Source organism: Lepidochelys kempii, chromosome 2 (genome assembly GCF_965140285.1).
Source record: "Lepidochelys kempii isolate rLepKem1 chromosome 2, rLepKem1.hap1, whole genome shotgun sequence".
Taxonomy (NCBI): domain Eukaryota; kingdom Metazoa; phylum Chordata; order Testudines; family Cheloniidae; genus Lepidochelys; species Lepidochelys kempii.
The window spans coordinates 205,590,507-205,611,503 of record NC_136381.1 but is presented as its reverse complement, the minus strand read 5'-3'; the positions used below and the strand labels follow the sequence as shown (position 1 = coordinate 205,611,503).

The window sequence follows — 20,997 nt, the reverse complement described above, 5'->3', positions numbered from 1 at the left end:
GCACTCTTACTTGTGTCTTTAGGGCCTCGGCGACGAGCTGAGCCCCGCTGACACATCCTTCCTCCGCAGCGCCGTGGGGAGCCATTGCCGTCGTCCCGCTCGCTCAGAAGCGGTCCGCGTTTAACAGCAGCCCGCAAGCGCCCAGCAGCGCCAGGTCGCCCCCCGGGCCGAAGGTGCTGCAGCTTCCAACCAATCAGCAAAGTCTTTCGCTCTGATTGACACTTACGTGCAGTCAAGGGTGCACCACCCAGCGTGACGGGAAAAGGAAGCGGGAGCACAGCTGTTGGTTGGGAAGGATACGCTCCCGCGCACGAGGCGGAGGCTTGAACCAAAGGCTGTCGATTGGCTCGCAGCTGTATCGGAGCTGGCCAATCAGAGGCAGGGAAATTCTTGCCGCTAGCTGTAGGCGAGGGTATGAGAAAGGACCCTCCCCTCCCCCCCTGTTGCGGCAAGGAGGAGGGCAAGAAAAGAATGAAAGGCCACAGTCGCTTGCGGGCGCGTGCGTGCGTGAGAACGTGGGCAGCTCGAGCTCCGTGGAAGCCGACCAATGAGAGGAGCGGCGTGCCGCTCAACAGCGGACGCCGGGAGGGGGCTCGCGGGGAGGGGCTGCTCCTGAGGCGGCGGAGGGGCGGGCCCGAGGGGAGGGGCTGCTCCTGAGGCGGCGGAGGGGCGGGGCTGGTGGGACAGACCAGTCCCGAGCGCGCGCGGTCCGGCCTCGCCCAGGTGCGCGTTGCGGAGCCGAGTTTCCCGTGTGAACAGGGCCAGGCCGACCCGCCCTAAGTCACTGGTCGCAGCCGTGAGCAGGGAGCGATCTGCCCTGGGCCTGGGGCGGAGGGGCCGCGCTGAGAAACAGCCTGAGGTGAAGAGCTCCCTGCCCTCTTCCCCCGAGTCGTTCCAGGGAGGGAGTGGCCCCGCTGCAATAACTGAGGGGCCGTGGCTGGCTCCAGGGCTGTAGTATTGCCCTGTGGGGAAGGTCTCGGAGCACTGCACTGCTCCCTTTAGGGTCATGGGGCTCCACCGGCCTCGGCTACACTTACAGATGTACAGCGCTGGGCGTTAAACCCGCCTTCCTACAGCTGAGTAGGGAAAGCGCTGCAGTCTGTCCACGCTGCCAGCGCACTAGCCAGGCCCCGTTTGCCGCCGCATTGGGAGCGGTGCATTATGGACAGCTATCCTAGCATTCAAGTGGCTGCAACGGTGCTTTTCAAAGGGGGGTGGGGTGGAGTGTGATGGGGAGAGAGAGTGGGGGTTTTGGGGGGGGGGGTGAGAGTGTGTCAGCATACTATCTTGTAAGTGCAGACCCCCTCCCTCCCCCGCCTCTCTCTCACTCACTGAAAGCAAATGGCAGCTGTTCCTCTTCTTTCTCATAGGTGAGATAAGCAGCTGCTAGCCACAGTGGACTCCAACCCCCCCCTTCCCCTCCCTTCAAGCAAACCTTAGCTGTCAGCACTCCAAATGGAGACACCCCCCCCCACCTGCCTCTCACTCATTCAAAGCAAACAGTAGCTGTATGTGTTGTTTTGATAAGCAGCCCCTGAAACAGAGCTTTGAATGGCATCCACAGTTCACAACAAAACAAGAGAGGATGCATCAGTTAAAAGGATTATCGGGTGTCTCCTGGGGTCAGTCAGTGCATAATATACTCCCCCTTTTATGCTGGAGCGTCTCAGCCAATGCGCAACAGCTGTTAATCATCTCAGAGAGGTGGAGTACTAGGAGCCCTGTAGCCCCAGAGACACAGCACTGTATATGCCTTGCCAGTGTGGACAGGGAGTGAGGTACAGCACTCTGGGTGGCTTTATTGCACTGTAACTTGCAAGTGTAGGGATTTTTTTATTGCAGTGTTAACATACTCTTGGTGAGCAAGAGTGGCTAGGCTAATGTCAAGCCCCATAGCCATAGTCTAAGTCTGCACTGTCCACTAAGCCTGGACTTTGATTCGGATTTGAACTCAAGCCCCTCTTCTGTCCACATACAAATCAATCTGGCTTGGGTTAGGAAGCACTCAGGACCCAAGACCCAGCACCCTGCTAGAGGGGAGGGTCAGAGCCCAAGTCCCAGTCTGACTCAGGTCCCAAGACTTGTCATTTTCAATGTGGATACAGCTGCCGCTGCAGGCCCAATTCAGGTCAGTCTAGTGCAGTATGGATGTGTTAGCATGACTGAGACCCCTAGGGCCAGCAACTGTAAACCCAGCTTTATAATGCAGTGTGGCTGCTTAAGCCTGGGCATGGAAACAAGCCTAAGTCCCACAGACCCAGGCTTAGTGTGAACTGTAGCCATATATACCCTTAGTGCCAGGATTCTGAAACTTCGTAGCCCCAAGCCCCCCTTCTGACAAAAAAAATTGCTGTACAACCCCAGGAGGGGTCACTGAAGCCTAAGTCCGCCTGAGGCCCACGGCTCAGGCTAGCAGGCCAAATTCCAAGCCCAACGGCCCTGTGGTGGGGGACAAAACTGAAGCCCAAGGGCTTCAGCCCCAGGCAGGGGGCCTATAACCTAAGCCCTCAGGTTTCAGCTGCAGGTGGTGGGGCTCGGACTTTAGCCTCAGCAAGTCTAAACCAGCCCTAGCAACTGCACTAAAATGGGGTCATGACCCACTTGCTTATATACTGCTTCTCATGTTATTTACTCTCCTGCCTCACAGGGGTGCTGTAAAGATTAAGTGTTTTCCTTACATTATAGATGAGAAGATAGCCAGAAAGTGGCTTGCCTGAGGCCATCCAGCAAGTCAGTGGCAGATTCAAATTAGAACTCAGCTCTGCCAAAGTCCTAGTTCCTGTGTACATTTCTCCAGGCTATGCTGCTTGCCAGTCTTGGGGGCAGTAGGTGTGATAGACACACTAGAGAACATATATTACTGAGAGAACTCAGATTATAGGTACACTTGGGGTGCATTCCACTTCTACCAGAGGGTGCTATTGTGGGGATAGTGGAAGAGTTTGACAGGAAGAGAAAGAGGTCATAAAAGAAAAGAATGGGCTCATTGATTCAGTCACAAGTTACTAATGTGGGTTTTACTTACTTTGCTGCAATACCTTCAAATTGCTACTAGCAAATATTTTAGCACCTAGAACATCAAAATTGTATTTTCCCCTTGGAGGAAACAGGAAGAAGGATAATCTATTTGAGAATACCAAGTGTAGAGAGAAAAAAATGTATGTAGTGTTTTTATGGGCAGCATATTTCTTTTTATGCCTATAATAAAAAGCAGTAATGTCAGTCTGAGCTACAGTCAGCATTTTTCCTAGCAGTTTATGAAAGAGTTCACTGAATCAAATGAGATTTAGTCTACATATATTATCTACTTAAAAAAAAAAATCATGCAGGATGATTATACAAGTCCTCAGTCTGATTCTTCAGGAATTATCTATTTCTTTGTTCATGAACCCAGCCCTGTAAATGCAATGATAGTTGCACTGAGAGTTGGGTTGGACACTGAGCAAGGAAATTACTGCAGACATAAATGCAGTGGAAATGAACACGGTACATTTGAACTGTGACCTGAAATAGATTAATGTGAATTTTAGAAGCAACACATTTATCCAGGAACATGGCAGGGGAAACCCGTTAGGTCCAGGATTGCTGAGAGTCTGAATTTAGCTGTCACTGTTAATAAATCAGAGCTAAGAGTGTGAAAGTTTTAAACTGGGATGATTTGTTATTCAAATGTTTTGGTCTTGTCTGTTTCACTCTAGATTTATGGACAAAAGTCATGTTGGAAGCCTGCTGTACAGTTTTTCTTTTCCTTTTCTGCTATCAAGATGCCTCAGCAGAAGTTCACAGAGAAGGACATTATGTTGCTGCTGTGTACGAACATCGACCCAGACTGAGTCCTAACCCAGCAACCCTAACTGATCGACGCTCTGCATTAGAGTTGATGAGCAGAAACTTATATATATATGAAGAGCAAGTAATAGCTGCAGCCAAACAGGTCAGAAAATATGTCCACAGCTTAGTGGCCATTTTAAGTTCTATATAACAAGTTCTAATTATTGAGAACAGTCTTTTCAAATTTGGATGCCTAAAGTTAGACAACTAAACCTATATTTGGCACCTAAACAAGTGGCCTGGTTTTTGGAGATCCTGAACAGCCAGCAACTCTTATTAACTTAAGCACCTCTGAAAATCAGGCCACTTACGAAGGTGCTTAACTTCAGGTACTCAAGTTTTGGGGAAAAAAAGACTAATTATTATAGAAAAATGTCTCTTCCTTTTTTATTTAAGAATCCAGCACCTACCTGATCCCTTAATCAAAGAATCCTCTTAATGGAGGAGTGTCATGACAACAACTCTTCTCTTTCCTAGCTCTTCATTCAAACATCCCACAGAACATTACTTACTTCTTTTGTGGGGCACTGCACCCCTATTTTTAGGTTTGATTGTATAAATTGTACAGCTAGCCACAAATCCAGTACAGACTTTTAGTAAAATAGGAACAAGCACAGTGAACAGCATTATGTATTGCTGGGTGAGATAGATTTGAGATTGTTTTTTGTGCTCCTAGGGGAGAGGGGAGAGTGATGGAGTAGGTCTACTGCGTGGTGGGCAGGAACTAAATAAGTCAAGTGTCTTTCTGACAGTGCTTCCTTTATATACTGCTACTTACTTTTCAGAATGATCTGTAAAGCAGCATTAGACAGCAGCCTGAAGGAGAATCATCTGTACCTAGTATGGGACAGAAGGGGAAAGGGAAAGAAACCTTAGTCACAGAAAAAACGGTCACTTACCTTTTGTAACTGTTGTTCTTTGAGAGGTTTTGCTCATGTCCATTCCATTCTAGGTGTGTGTGCGCCCAGGTGCACAGTTGTCGGAGATTTCTGGCTTAGCGGTATCCATAGGGTCGGCTGTGGTGCCCCTTTGAGTGCTGCGCTCATGCGTCTGTACCCCTAAGCACCGGGCAACCAGTGTGCTGCCCCCGCAACGGATTCGGCACCATGCTCTGACTGTGGTGCTGTGGCCAGTTTATCCAAGGTTGCCAGGGAAGGCTGGTGGGAGTAGGGGACTGGCATCACAGGCACTCCCCACGGGTTCCAGTCCAGCCACTGTGAGGGCCACTGCCCTTGCTGTGATGTAACCATGGCGGGTGCTGCACCGCTCTCCAGTGTTGGCGGTGAATCCTCCCTTCGAGGTGAAGGGCTGAACTCTTGGTCCGACGACTGTCCTTCCGGCGACCACGGTGGAGCTGTTGAGGTCTGAGTCTGCCTGCTGACTCTGGTCAGTGACTGGACAGGTGAGGCGAGGGTGAGTAATGATGCCTGCTGGAGGGACTGGGACCAGTACCATGATGGTGAATGGCCACTCCTGGTGGTATGGAGGCTGACACTTGACTCTGGAGTCCCATGCCTGGTAGGTGGGGAGTGCGTCGAGGGCCTGGGTCTTCTAGCTGGAGAGCCAGGATACGGTCCCCGGGTCCGAGGACGTGGAGATAGAGATCTGCGCCTATGGTCCAGCAACTGGGGGTGCTGCACCATCCTCTGAGGCTGCACCATGAACGGCATGCCCTTAGGTGCTGGGGTCTTAGCCAAGTCCGCCACCTGGTGTGGCACCTCTAGTACCAGTTGGCTCACTTGGTCTTTGGCTTTCCGGGGCCACCTCAGACACTGATAGCTCTAGGAGAGGCCAGGGAACCCTGCCACTTCCTGAGTTTGGGGGTGGATCCCTGGCTGGGCTGGGGGTTCTGACGTCCGCTGAACCACCCTGAAGCGGGCGCAAGGCCTGACATAGGTCCTTTGCCCGAAGTCACCTTGTCCTTTGGTGCTGAGGGGCTCCTCTTCGTTTGCTGCTTCTTCAGCACTGGCGAAGGGGAATGGTGCTGGGCAGAGCCCAGTGCCAGGGGCGCGCGCCGCACCAAAGCAGAAGTACTCAGCGTGGGGTCCACAGTGGAGGGCTCCGACATGGGACGAAACGCAGCCTCCATGAGGAGCGCTCTCAAGCGGATATCCCGCTCCTGTGTTCGAGGTCAGAAGTTTTTCCAAATCCGACACTTGCATTTTCTGTGGAATTCCCCCAGGCACTTCAGGCAACTCTCATGGGGATCACTGATAGGCATTGGCTTGCTGCATGCCGAGCATAACTTGAAGCTGGGAGAGTCGGGCATGCCCCCACTCGGGGATGAAGTTCCATCCGGGACTCTGAGTACAATAACCTAACTCTACTAAAGGCTAGCTCGCTACTTACAAACTACATACAGATAAGAGAACAAAAGGCTATAAGGAATCCCTAATGCTCTTGCAGTCTGCAAGACAAGGTGCTCCAACCAACCGTCACAGGTGGTAAAAAGGAACTGAAGGATGTGGGATCAGTGGCACCTAATATACCGATGCATGAGCATGGTACCCAAGGGGGTGCCACAGCCACCCCTATGGAAACTGCTAAGGCAGAAATCTCTGACACGTGTGTGCACACACAACTAGAATGGAATCGATATGAGCAAGCACTTGAAAAAGAATGGAAGTTACCAACAGTTTGTTTTGTTAGATAGAAACAGAGGGCCCAGGGTCTTGTACTAAAAGGGGTACATTCCTAGAAAGATTGCATAAAGGTCCTTTCTGGCACACCCTGTGGAGCCATGACAACCATCCTGAGTGTGAGCCAAGTTCAAGGAGCCAAGAAAACACACACACACAATCACCTTTTTAATATGTGCACAATCTACTGTGAATGGTGCCTTATTTTGGTAATTTATGGGTGGAGCATACTTTATGGGCAGAGTTTGAATGAGTACTGCCTTTTTTCCCCCCCTTAATTTGACCCGTTTCCACAGTGTAAGGTGGCTGCTGATGTATAGGTTAATGTGCATTTTAAAGTAAATAGTTTAAAATACTTTCTACAATGCTACCTAAAAAGGCAAGAAATGCTCCCTCTATATTATGGTCAACCCAACACACTCAAGCAACCCTTTCTTTTGTTTGTATGGAACCTCACCACCAAAAGAGATCCCATTTTGCTTTCCTTGTTAGCATTGGATCATTTTTCCCATGTATAATTTTTGGCTACAAGGTATGTGTTTGTTTTGCTTACAGGGTGCACAGATCATTGTATTTCCTGAAGATGGAATCCATGGCTTCAACTTCACCAGAGAGAGCATCTACCCTTATTTGGAGTTTGTTCCATGTCCCCAGTCTGTGAAATGGAATCCATGCAGAGAGCCACATCTGTTCAGCGATACAGAGGTATAGGTTTTAAAATTGCCTACTGTGGAAGTGTAGTGAACAACAGAGGATTTATACTCCAGGTGGAGAACAAACAGCAGGAGCCAAGGAGCTCTTAAAAATGCAATTAGCCCTAGTTTAAAGAAGTAACCAAGAAAATATTTCATAAGGACCAGACTGTGTTCCCAGTCACTCTCCATTTACCCTGGAGTAACTCTGTTACCTTAAAGAATTATTCTGAATTTATAGCAGCGTAACTGAGATCAATATCTGGCCTTAAGTAAGCAAAACGGATTCCACATAGACAGTTTGTGAAAATTGTTACTGTGGCCTCTGGGTTTCTAAAGCAGCAAACTGTGAAACTTTGGTATCAATGTTTAATAGGATAGGAATGGTTTAATTTTTATTCCAACTAAAACAATAGTCCTATGTAAGAGATGCATCGAGAGTTTCCCTCTAGACATTCTCATTATTTATGGTTTCACTGAAGGCAATTAACACACTAGATTAAACATTCCAATTCAGTGGTAGCATCAAGTGTTCTCTCACCCCTGTTTTTTAAAACTAAAGAACATTATCAGAATCACAAGAAATAGCTCAAATACTCAGATTTGTGTACAACAGATGGTTTGATTAACATGACTGGTTGCATAACCACATACAGAGTTGAAACCTGTTGATCCTATTCACACAAGTAACCACAGTGGGCCACAATTCTTGGTATAATGCCACTGAAATTAATGGGGTTAGACCAAAGATAAAACTGACCAGTGACTTCAGTGGGACTACTCTGTTGGTAGAGGGAGCAGGATTTGGCCCACAGTTTACATTGGTGAGTGGATTTTCTGACTCACAAGAATCTCAAATTGTTTTGAAACTGGTTCTATGAACAAACAAAGATCAGTTTAAAACTAATACGAAAATAGTATCTTCCCACTCAAGTAGTCCATTCTTGTATGAATACAGAGTTGTATCTGCCAACTTGAGTAACAAATATGTTTTAGCTGCTTTTGACTCCCATTAGCCCTGAAAGAATCAGCACTACAGAGTGAGCACATGTGCGCTGGATTCTATTGACATGTGCAACAGAATTACTAATTATGCTCCAACTGCACTACCAAATTCTGCCTTCAGTTACACTTGTGCAACCATGAAGAATTAATGGGGTTGCACAGGTGTTAATGAGGCAGAATTTGAAGACATGGTGAATTACAGGTATAACTGAGGGCATAATTTGCCCCACAGAATCTATTACTCGTGATACACGCAAGACGGAAAAGCATGAGGACTTCAGTAGCTCAGACATAGGTGAGAGGTTTATTGCCGGAATGGGTGGGTGAGATTCTGTGGCCTGCATTGTGCAGGAGGTTAGATGATCATAATGGTCCCTTCTGACCTTAATATCTATGAACCCAGCTTGACTTTCAGATCCCATGTAGAGTTTGCAGGGCTGGCAGCTAGAAAACTTTTTTTTTTTTTTTTTTACTTACAGACGTGGCAAATTTGAGATGAAGTCATTGAAATACACGTATGAGAACAAAGGATGTTTTTCTTTAAATATAAAATATTTAAAGATAATGCCTAATAGGGCCTGTTGTCTTCGAGGAGAGGAACAAAGCAAGCCAAAAACCTAGCTCATTCTGTTCCCAGCCATTAAGTTACTCATGTCATCCAACACAACTTTAGTGCAATAGATAAGCTTTTTACTGGTATTTTACTGAAGTTTAGTGTTCAGAAAAAAAAAGATTAATATAAATAATCCAAACATTACTAAGATGTAAGGATACATCTACAGGTATTTACCCCAAAACCGCCAATAAAAGACTTACAGATGAGAAGGAAACCTTTTCCTACAAGCATCACTACCAAGTATTTCCTTGGAACCAACTGGATGAAATTAAGGGCATTTATTTAAAGCTTTTCATGGCCAAAATAAAAGTCTCAGTAATAGTTTGTCTTTATTGCTTTGTCATTTTCCCATAATTAAAAACTAAGAACTACCAGTTCATTCCACTGCTGCCCTAAGTTCAGATTTGTCTTCTTCAGTTGCTTACAGTATTCAGTTATTTTGGGTCTGATGAGCCACAACACAACCTCCAATTGTACCAGCAAGCAATTGCAGGAGCAGATCCTCATAATTATGCTTCTCATAGCTGAGTGTACCTGCAAATCAGTTACACTGTCACGGAAGTGCTTTCATCTGGCCCTCATTATTTGCAGACATAATTGCACCCACAAAACTTGAGGCCATTTCTGAAAAATCAGGCCCTTAAAGTGTAAGGGAATGTTTTTTTCTTTTCAATGACTAAAACACTATTTAAGTGTTTCTAAATTGTTTTGGATATCGTGAGACATTCAAGTCAGAAATAATGTGCCTTTTGTATAGAAAGGACCTGCCCCAATCAATCAACAATTTCATCAAACACTTATATTTAATTTTTCCACAAACGCTGACATTTTTAATGTTTTTGCAAATACAGAGTGAATAATCTCAAGAGGTTTGAAATACACCATGTTTGATAAAATAATAAATATCCACACACATAATAAAATGCTTACGTATTGCTAAACTGTTTCTCCAGGTTCTTCAGCGACTGAGCTGCATGGCACTGAGGAGCAAAATGTTCCTAGTGGCAAACATAGGAGCTAAGCAGCCCTGCGAGTATAAGGATCCTCTCTGCCCACCTGATGGGAGATACCAGTTTAATACTGATGTGGTATTCAACGCCAATGGTACTCTGGTAGCCAGATACCGCAAACAAAACCTGTATTTTGAATATGCTTTCAATACACCTCCAGAGGTTGATCATGTGCTTTTTGATACACCTTTTGCTGGCAAGTTTGGCATGTTCACTTGCTTTGATATGCTCTTCTATGAGCCTGCTGTAAGCCTGGTCAAGGAATACAATGTGAAGCAGGTTGTGTATCCGACTGCATGGATGAACCAGCTCCCACTCCTGTCTGCTGTAGAATTTCAACGAGCTTTTGCAACTGCTTTTAATATAAATGTTTTGGCAGCTAATATCCACCACCCTGCACTGGGTATGACAGGTAGTGGCATATACACACCATTAAAGTCTTTCATCTACCATGATATGGAAAGTCATGATGGGAAGCTTATAGTAGCAGAGATCTCTGTGATGACACCAGAGCATGAATCCCATCTGGAGAGCAATGCAAAACCTGGAAAGAGCATTGAATACCCCCACAACAATTTTGCAAGCCTTCACATCGATGATCAGGTTTGCAATAAGAAGGAACAAGAGGCCCACTGCTGGGTAGCAGAAAAAGACAAAGAAGGAGCCCCTCTGATATTTTACAGGGAGATGATGTATGACAATTTCACTTTGGTTCCTGTAAGGGGAACTAAAGGGGAGCTACAGGTTTGTGCTAACACCCTCTGTTGTTATTTAAGTTACCAGAGACCTACTATATCTGATGAATTGTATGCTTTGGGTGTCTTTGATGGGCTTCATACAGTCCATGGCACATACTATGTTCAGGTTTGTGCCTTAGTGAAGTGTGGTGGCCTCAGTTATAGCACCTGTGGGCAGGAGGTCACAGATGCCACTGCTTTGATAGATTTTCAGCTGGGGGGAAATTTTAGTACTTCCTATATCTTTCCTTTACTGCTGATGTCTGGTATTAACGTAGACTTCACTGATCACTTGGGTTGGAAAAACAACTACTATTTCATGAGTAAAAGTGGACCGTCCTCTGGTTTAGTGACAGCTGCTTTGTATGGACGATGGTACGAGAGAGACTAGTGCAGATTTGACCAGAAATCAAGCTAGGCTCCTAAAATAGATGGCCTTCTTTTCAGAGGTGCTGAACACCCACACCTTTTAGGACTTCAATTATGTATGCTTAGAACATGACTATTATTAGACTTCCAAGTTTGAAAATATTGACCAAAGCGCTTTATCCAACAAATAGGTCACAATCCATGGTCTGTACCTTGCTAATATTTCAACTACCAGCAGCAATAAAACCACCTTATCCCTCAGGAAAAAAGGGTCAGCGTAAAGTGTGACAAGATGTTTTATGTAATGAAAATATAGTACTCAGTTGGACTCCATGCTCGGTTTTTAATCTTAAAAGGTGATAAAGAGGCAACTGTAAGTAATTCTTTGGGACCCCTTTATGTGCATCTTAAAATCTGAATATTCAGTTATAAAATAGCTTCCTACTTAGACTTTTGCCATTAATATTGATCATTCTACCTCTGGATTAAAAAAAACACTGCTATTCCTATTTTAACTTCTGCATAGATTATTGATGAGATCAATCTAGATGGAGATGACTAATAAAAATATGCCCTAAGCATGATGCATACGAAGTAAACCTGGTTATAAAAAGCAACTGCTCTAGATTTCTTAATGTTTGCTGATGGATACTGCAGCATTTAAGTTGTATTGTCTATCAAATATAAAAAGTAATGGCTGTCACTCAATCAAGTACGACTACAACTGAAAATCAGTTTCCACATGTAGGGTTCAGGAAACATACCAGGGCACTTAGTGTCTACGTTCCCTCCTGTGTCGGCCGAGTTGGCAGAACAATAATCCTTTGCACGCTCTGCTTCCTTCATAGCTGAGTGCCAAACTCGCCTGTCATGGGTTGTATCCTCTCAGGTCATTAAGTTCAGTCCCGCAGACTGTGTGCCACTTGATGCAATCCTTGTAGTGGAGTTTGGAACGGCCAACCTTCCTACTACCTATTTTAAATTCACAGTACAGAACTCTCTTAGGCAGTCAGTTTGCTTCCACGCTGGCATGGCTTCTAAGCTTAGCATGGTTGTCATACGTAGTACTTCATTGTTGGTGATTTTATCAGACCATTTGATTCCCATTATACTGCATAGGTGACACGTTGCAGGCAGTTACGTTTTTGGATATGGCTATGAGTCTGTAACGAATATAGAAGACAAGGGAGCACAACAGCGCTGTAAACTTGGCACTTTGTGGACACTTTGACCCTTTCTGCCCCGCGTGCCCCCTGTCGTCCCCCCCCCCCCCTTCTCCAGTCTTTTTTGTAGATGACTGAAAGCTGAGGCAGTTGAGTTTAAGTGTGCTGAAAGTTCTTTATCAATGCTGGTGTCATTGGTAACCATGCTACCTAGGTAGCAGAAGGACTTGACGTTGTTTAAGTGGCAGCCATTCAATTTTATGTCTGTTAGTGATGGAAGTAATGGGTTTCTGCTAGGAGATGGTTGATACAGGATTTCTGTTTTCTTTACATTAGTACAAAGGCCATAAAGGGATAAAGCATGGGCAAAGGAATTCAGCAAATGTTGTAGGTCATTTTCAGAAAGGGCAACAAATGCTGAGTCATCTGCATACAGTAGATCCTTTATTTCACTTTGCTGGGATTTGCTTTTAGCCCTCATTTGGTGGAGGTTTAGAAGTCTGCCACTGAATCATGTTGTTAAAGTGACACCTGTAGTGGTAAATACGTGCAGCGACTTCTAGTACTCCAACCAAGAACAAAGTAAATAACGTAGGGGAAAGATCACAGCCTTGTTTAATCCCATGGGCTACAGAAAGGGATCAGATGAGTCAGCACCCACTGATACAGGGGCCAGCATATTGTCATGGAAGCAGCATATGAGGTTGATTAGTTTGTCCGGTCAGCCAAACTTTGCGAGAAGGCACCAGACAGCAGAGGTCGACAAAGGCAGCATACAGGGGCATTATTTGTTCAGCAGCTTTCTTCTGTAACTGGTGTAGGGTAAATATCACATTGGCAGTGCTGCTTGACGAATGAAAATCACACTGGGATTCAGGGAGTACATCATCTGCAAGAACCTAAAGCCTTTTCAGCAACTTACCAAGGATCTTACCAGCGATGGAGAGGAGTGAAGTGCCACAATAATTGCCACAATGTCTGTCTGTCCCCTTTATGCTTATAGATTGTAACTATTTTGGCATCTTAGAAATCCTGGGTTAAAACCACTTTTTCCCAGCAGAAAGTAAATAAGTCTAGGAAAGCTTTGTGGAGTGTAGGACTAACTTGTTTCAGCATGCCAGCTGGGATTTCACCAGCTCTAGCTGCCTTTGTTATTTCCATAAGTGCATTTTTAGTCTCCTCCAAAGTTGGTGGATATTCCAACTCAAATCAAACTGGTCTTTGCTTGATTGAGCATGCTATTTGATCATTTGCACTCTACTCACAATTGAGGAGAGTCGCAAAATGTTCTTTACATCTTTTTAGTATCATACTGTGCTCAGTCAAGAGGGTACATTTTAAAAGCAAAAACTGTTAACTACAGCGTCCAGAACACACCACTATGTTCCCATTCGCTGACCTTCCCATTCTCACTAGTTTTGTCCCCCCCTCCCACTTTCAGGTCTGTTTGGTTCAGTTCCTCTCCCACAGGCTTTTGGCTGTTTAGCAGCAGGGAGCTTCTTTGTCTGCACGATGGCCTTGAGTGGCAGTTTCACCCCTTATCTTCAAGCCTAGCTGAATCCTCGAGTTAACCCATTCCTTTCTTTCTCCCTCCCACTTAGGCCTTTTGTAACCTGCAAAGGAATCTTCCACTCCACACTCACACCTTTCACGCTTCCCAAAATGCTTTGCAATGCCTGCAACAGTATTAGCAACATACATTGCTGATCTGCCTCCCCAGGGGACTCCCTGAGGGAGGGGGCCATTGGGTTGTGACAACTTCATTTCTGTTATAGTGGAATAGTTGACTTGCAGATTTGGTCTGATGGATGCTGGTGCAGTAGCGTGATGGTTGCTCACTTTATCTTTATTAAATAACTGCATATTGGTTAGTCTCTAAGGTGCCACAAGTACTCCTTTTCTTTTTGCATATTGAGTGGCTAAGGAGATGGATGGCACACACAAGTCTAACAAGAGACTAGTGATTCCCAGACTTGATTTGGTCATATCAAAGAAGTACTGAGATGTGTGTGCTCACTCAAGGAGAGTTGAATACCTTGTGCCACTTGATTCTCATTTTATTAGCGAGCATAGGACAAGCCATCTGGATTTTAGCTAGATATCTGCTAGCACTAGCATAGAAAGTAAAGCGTGTACATGTATTGAAGGAATTAGAGAGGATGAATGAGGATCCTGCACTTTGAAAGACTCCATGTCAGGGTTTCAAAAAGGGTGATGGTCTCAAGAAAAATGTAAGTTTGCATCTGACACTTCGCACATCTCTGTGGTAATTATGTGGAATCCTTTACTCCCCAGTCTCTTGCAGTCTCCTTCAGGCTATACCCACAGAGATCCAGTACAGTATAGATGACAGCTACACAACATAATTGTTTTTCCTGTAACTATTTCCTGTAACATCTGTTTGCCATGTAAGTGTCTACCTCATTAGACGTAACATAGGTTATTTAAAAAAAGCTCTTGCACCAAGAATTTGTTTAACATGCTCAGAAATGAGAAATAAGGTAAAAGCCACATCCTTTTGTGCTTCCTAAACCATAGCCAGATGCTGAGTATGCACAGCTGTTTGTGTACAACACAGGAACAGTTTATGCTGTAAGGATGAAATCTAAAAAGGGAATGAATGTTGGGAGAATCCCAGCCTTAAAGGCTTAAAAACCAGTAACTTTGAATCAAGTCTTCTTTTTGGCCTGAGATAAAGTGTGTTTCCTCGAATCACACATTTCATATCTAATTTCACCTGATGCAGTCAAGTATCAGCACAATCACACTACTATTTTAGCTCAGTTAATAATAGTGTTGCGCACTTAGTGTCTTTCTATCCAATAATTTCAGAACACTTTACAAACATGGAATTAAGTCTCAGCACCCATGTTAGGTAGGTAAGTAGCATTATACCCAATTGAGAAACTTGAGACACAAGGTTTTACATAAGTTGTCTTAAGGCCTTGGCTTTGCTGCTTAAAAAGGGTACTTTTTTACCTCAGGATAACTAACATACACACATGAGGTATCCCAAGGTTAAAAAAAAAATTACAGTGAAGACCAGGCATTTTAGTTTCATTGCAAGATAAACAGCCCTATGTGCCCTACAGGCATTGACCTTTGTGAGTTTACCTCATAGTAAAATTCAAGTGCCTGGTCTTCACTGTGTTTTAAACTCAGGGTAACTTATATATGTTTGTTACTGTGAGGTAAAGAATGTACCTTTTTAGACATTAGAAGACAAAGCAGAAGATCATACAGCATTGTAAGTGATAGACATGGGAAGAACCAGTAGTCCACTTGGAACTCTCCCAGTCCCACTGTTCTAATCACTAAAAGTTTCATCTCCCTCTCAGTAAGTTTCTATTGTCACCTAACCTGAACTGGGCAGACAGTAGAGACTCTAGTGCCAGCAGCATGCAGATGAGACACAGCTCTACTCTCCTTTACCACATAGGAGAATACCACTACCATCAAGATGGCCTAGTGCTTGGACAGGATCAGTTCACAGGATGAAGAACAGCTGGTTGAAGCTGAACCCAAGCATAACAGAGGTTATCCTGGTGGACATAGGAAAGTATTCTGAAGAGTCTGCAGCTTGGTTTAATCTCCTTTGGTTGAAGATACACACCCATGATGGTGAATTCAATCCATAGTTTAGGAGTGCTCCCAGATTCCTCCCTGATGCTAAGCTCTCACATATAGCAGCATCCTCAAGTAACACTTTCTGTGATCTCTGGTTGGCTGAGACACTCCATCCCATCCTGGCAGTTGATGACCTGGCTTCAGTTATTCATGCCTCTGTCACTTCTTGCTTGGATTACAGCAGTGCAATATAGCTGGCCATGAAGCCTTCAGTGCTTAAGAAACACCAACTAGAATAGGAAGCTGCAGTGCATCCCCCCCAGCAACACAGGTATAACCATATCAAATCTATCCTCCCCTCCCCTCCGTATTCTGGCTTCTTATAGAATATTGCATCGAGTTCAATATCTCGATCCTTCAAGTATCAGAGGGGTAGCTGTGTTGCATCCAACAAAGTGGGTATTCACCCACAAAAGCCTATGCTCCAATATGTCTGTTAGTCTATAAGGTGCCACAGGACTCTTTCCCACTTTTATCGACCCTTCAAGGCACTCCATGACCTGGGCCCAGGGTATCTAAAAGACTGACCAAATCCCTAGGATGAAGACCATGATCAGCAACTCTGTGCTTCTGGCTCAGTGGAACTCTCTATGGTATAGGTAAAGCTCAGTTGTACAGGAGATGGAACTTCCTCAGGGGTCAGCACAAGACTAATGAACTCCCCCAGGAACTAAGGACTATCAAAAACCTCACCACCTTCTGCTCCAAGTAGAAGTCCCATTTCTTTCGCTTTGCCTTCTCTAACAAACATATAACAGTTTGTGGGCATTTGTGTGTATTTTATATTAATTTATTACCATATAAATTCCAAAATAAAACACTCCATCTATATGCGCACAAATCCCCATGGAAGAGGATGAGACAGATGTTAGTCATGCTGCTTCATATACTACAGTGACGAGCACAGCATAGGAACTTATATAGAAAAGAACCAAATCTGTAACATTCCTTAGTATAATGGAAAATAAACTCTGATATGCTGTACAATGAACCATGCTAAAAGAAAAGTCTTCTTGTATTTTCTCAAATATGTGGGGCTGTACCGACATCAATTTGGAAACATTTGTCAATTTTTCCAAGCTTCTCTGGGAATGTTCGCTACTTTTTAAAAAAAGATTTTAGATTTGGGAATTAAACTAAACGTTATTTATGAATATCTCAATAAGTTTTCATCACCTTTAACAGTGAGAAAAGCCACATTTTGTGTGTCAAGCCACTAAGAATACTGAGCAGTTTTAAAACGTAATAAAAAAAAATCTAATTGAAGTATCCCCGGTGAGCCTGCTCAGCCCTGCCAAATTTCCCAAGGTAACTACACTTCTGACCCCTTCATAGCCTCCTTGAGAGCACCCCATTCTTAGGTTTCAGGCCTTTAGCCATCATCTTTCTCTGAGCTGAACCCTGCAATGCTCTCCTTCCTGACCAGGGACTCAGGCTGCAGACTCTTGCAATTCACTGTGATTAGCTCAGTAAGTCTGACTAATTCAGTACCTGCAGTCTTGTTCTCTCAGGGGCAATGTCAGGGTTAACCAGTGACCAGCCAACTTTCATAAAACAGTCTTGTTTATTCAAAACAAAAGCACTAGGGAGAAACAAAAACAATAAGCAACTTATATGCAGGTGTAGCTAATGAGGCCGTCATCAGGGTCTCCAAGTGGAAGATGGATAGGATTGTAGTCCAGGCCTTTTTCACTGGGCCTGTCTCTCTTGGTCACAGTTTCATGTCAATTCTTGGCTTGAATGCCAGTTACCTGTCTCCTTACATCAGGATGTTTACTTTATACTTTCTCAAAAGTCCTTTATGTTCTTAGGCTTCTTGAACCAGGCCAAGCCAGAGCATGTGATTTCCCCAGGGGATGAAACTGCCACAGACTTGTTACCTGCATTAGGGATGTGCATTAATTACCCTCAGTGGTTTTAGTCCCTGTCAGAAGAATCATTTAGCTTGCCTGCTGAGCCAGAAATTCAATAATTAGCCAGCCCATAAAGATACACTTAACATTTATAAAATCAGTACAAGTCTTTGAATAGTCCCAGTGTCCATAGCATGTCAAATGCACATGACAGGGACGCTTGTTAAAACCATCGTGAAGATATTGCCCTTCGGAGATTGATGTTTCAGAGCCCTAGCATATCTCCTTTGTTTGTTTAAACTGTTCATAGATATAAAAGGTAATTTCACTCTTAGACTTCACTCTGTCATGTTTGTTGTCCAGGTATAAATAAGAGATTTGCTTGTCTCTTGCACCTGACCAATAAGGGAAATTCACTTAATTGTCCTTAGTGACTTGAATCTTGAGATAATTAGGAAATCTTGTTTAACTAATTCAATTCATTCTCAGTTGCCTAGAGAATAAAACTCCCCACACTTCACCATTTGAGAGCCGACTTGTGATTTTTTTTATTGCACCTGCTTAAATCTGCACAGCAACTCATTTGGTATTTCAATTCACGCTTTAAGGGAGAAAAATGACTATTTAATGACACTGCAGTGATACTAATGTAGCTGGAAGAGCCCATGAGGCTGCATATTGTTAAGACTACTGTCTTTATAACGACTTATCCAAATGCTTCAAGGATTTTTCTTTCAACCAGGGTTTGAAATTGCTAAGAAATAAAAGCAAGCTTAGACTGTCAGCAGCTCCCTTCTGCATCACATAAAATGAACCAGAAGACACTAAAAGCTTGAACCACTTCAATTTAGTCTATGTCAGACACATAATGCTGGGTCTGCACTCTCATCCCAAGGTAGTTAATTCATATCTTCTTGAAGGAACAGTCTTTAATCTTCTTCCCTCTCACTCTACAGTAATATTTTAAAGGTAAATTCTGAAGCCAAAAAATACCCCAGTGGAAGGATTTGTCCTTTACTGCTCCTGTCACATACAGAAAGGCAACTTCAAATTTGCTTTAAAAAGTTGACTTTCCAAATTGTTTTCTAAATCAGCAGCAGCAGCATCAGGCCCTTACATAAACTGCAGGGGGAGGGAATGCTCTTTCCTAGACTGAAATATTAAACTAGAAATTGTCGTCATCCTCTCCCCCTCAGGCATGGAGAGAGCTGTAGTTCAGATGACCATCATGGGTGTTATTACTATTCAGTTCCTCCAGCCAAAGGAGAGAACCTGATACTACCCCCAATGGAAAAAAAAGCAATGGAAAAAAACATTTGGTCCCATAATAGAGCTCAAGATTAGGAAAGCCCATCTCATCATCATATTATTATGTACAGAGTTAAATTTAGAATAACTTTTTCAAATAAATACAGTATCTTGTATTTAAATGTTTGAAAGTTGATTGCTCTTAGTTAAAAAATCTGCTGTCAATTTGTTTAATAATGAATGGAATTGTCTTTATATTTTTTATAACTGAATAAGAATTATTCCATGATATTTAAGACCTTTGTTGTCAGCTTGTAAAAGACAGCCCTGTTTAATGAATTCCTTTTCTATATGATTTTGCACAAAATACTGGCTGTAGATTAACATTATTTTTGAATCCTGACTTGAGATCATTATTGCCCAACTATAGCATGTATTTCTGAAACAACTTATGGGATCAGACAGTTAAAACATATCAGCAGAGAGGAATACAAGAGAGGAAGTATCACCAGTTGGAATAGCTATGATTTGGGAATTTAAATGCATCATGTAAGGCAAAGGTTTCAAAAACTAGAATAAGATAGAGAGATAGCAGTTAGGCTTAGTGGTGCTGCTTAGTCATTCAAAGGTGCAGAGTCATCTTCATCAATCAAGCAAGGCACAAGGAGCATAGAAAAAAATGTATCCAGTTTTGAACTCACTTTCTATTTTAATATTTATTAGCTTGTGTCTTTTGATATTAAAATAGATATTCCGCAACTTAAACCCAGACCTTTGGGACAGGGACAGAGTGGGACGACAGAAAGGTTGGATGGCTAATTAAATATATATAAGAGACTCTTCTGGGTTACTGGTTCAAATCCAGCCAAAACTGATAGCGGGTAAAAGTTGTTGCCATCCATGTCTGTGTGATGACAATATGTTAAATGACTTGGCCTTTAAATGTAATGGCAGATGTCCACATCACAAAAACCACCACACCAGCGACAGCAGAGACTAATGGCAGAAAAAGTGGTTCTTACAGGTAAGCACCTTCTTTGCTCTTAAATTAAATAAATAAAAGTAGTCCTGGCAGTTCAGGGTTAAGGCAGACTAGTGGGAATACTTGCACGGCCATTCCCAGTATTGTACCAGTTCTACAGAGAAAAAGAGCACACAAGTCTCTAGGTCTGTCAAATTTTCACAGATCTAAGACTCACTTCATGCGGGATTGCAGGTTTAGACTTTAATATGTTTCAGAGTAACAGCCGTGTTAGTCTGTATTCGCAAAAAGAAAAGGAGTACTTGTGGCACCTTAGAGACTAACCAATTTATTTGAGCATAAGCTTTCGTGAGCTACAGCTCACTTCATCGGATGAAGTGAGCTGTAGCTTACGAAAGCTTATGCTCAAATAAATTGGTTAGACTTTAATATGTAACTCACCAAGCAAACCAAGGAATCTGATAGTCAGTGTAGGAGACCGTGACCTTCAGCATTGTCAAAAACGATCTATGATTATGCATAGGAAGTTAGACTTACCACAGCTGCACACACAAGAGCAATTCTTTGTGCATTCTCCATTTCAGCTACAATGTTATCCCCCCCTTCCACTTGCCCATTGATTGATAGGTCAAACCCAGGAAAAGAAATCCTCTCCCAATAAAGAAACTCTGATAACAGAATGCTACCACTATTCTATCAAAAATACTAGTTCTAAAGAACAGTTTCAATATAAGTTTTTCTATGACTGGAACAAGAAATTTGTGTTTTGCTGGGTTATTGCATTATACATTCCATCCAAACTGCTAGAGTTTCTGGGATAAGACAAGCAGGGTATTTACATTTGAAAACAATTATTGGGCTGATGAATTTGAGAACAAGGGAACTATCTGAAAAGCTGGTATTTCATTGTGTTTGACCAACTGCTTTTGCAACAGGTTCATGACGACTTTGGAAAGCAATATTTTCTCATTATTAACGTGATCAGAATATCAAAATAATATGGCAACACTGTTCACCTTCTTCCCACAAGTTCACAGCTCCACCCTGCACAGCTACTTAGGAGCTGGCATAAAGGAAAAGACCACTGGGCCATTAAGATCCATAGCCAGCCTGACAGTATGGATTGGCCATTCTTTTGTGCCTACGTACGCAGTGCTATCCCATTACTTATATTACAGCAGCACCCAAAAATGTGTTTAGTGTTGTATAAACAAAAGGCAAGTCC

General features: G+C 43.5%; 2 protein-coding genes across 6 annotated transcripts in view; one reads left to right on the top strand and one right to left on the bottom strand.

The window, feature by feature from the left end:
• The window catches only part of HACL1 (2-hydroxyacyl-CoA lyase 1), a 33,526-nt gene extending 33,316 nt beyond the window's left edge, over positions 1–210 (bottom strand). The window contains exon 1 of the mRNA XM_073333569.2: positions 11–210. Coding sequence (XP_073189670.2) covers positions 11–85 — 75 coding nt within the window. The 5' untranslated portion in view covers positions 86–210. The remainder of the gene's footprint in view (positions 1–10) is intronic.
• On the top strand, positions 13–20,106 carry BTD (biotinidase). 5 transcript variants are annotated; one of them, XM_073333579.2, is made up of 5 exons: positions 664–859; positions 3,699–3,934; positions 7,026–7,175; positions 9,737–10,537; positions 19,745–20,106. In XM_073333579.2, exons 2-5 carry the CDS (start codon positions 3,716–3,718, stop codon positions 19,835–19,837), a joined length of 1,263 nt encoding a protein of 420 aa, XP_073189680.1. In that variant the 5' UTR covers positions 664–859; positions 3,699–3,715; the 3' UTR covers positions 19,838–20,106. The 5 variants fall into 5 exon arrangements, with proteins under 5 accessions (XP_073189674.1, XP_073189680.1, XP_073189678.1 ...); XM_073333573.2 differs by lacking the exons at positions 664–859; positions 19,745–20,106 and adding an exon at positions 13–412 and having other exon boundaries at positions 9,737–14,255; XM_073333577.2 differs by lacking the exon at positions 19,745–20,106 and having other exon boundaries at positions 3,765–3,934; positions 9,737–14,255.
• The last annotated feature ends 891 nt before the right edge of the window (positions 20,107–20,997 follow it).

Excerpts from the sequence above, each read along its gene's own strand:
- BTD (XM_073333573.2), top strand. The coding sequence starts at position 3,716 with ATGTTGGAAGCCTGCTGTACAGTTTTTCTTTTCCTTTTCTGCTATCAA. Across the intron at positions 3,935-7,025 it reads TAATAGCTGCAGCCAAACAG|GGTGCACAGATCATTGTATT; the intron begins GTCAGAAAATAT and ends TTTTGCTTACAG. Across the intron at positions 7,176-9,736 it reads ATCTGTTCAGCGATACAGAG|GTTCTTCAGCGACTGAGCTG; the intron begins GTATAGGTTTTA and ends CTGTTTCTCCAG.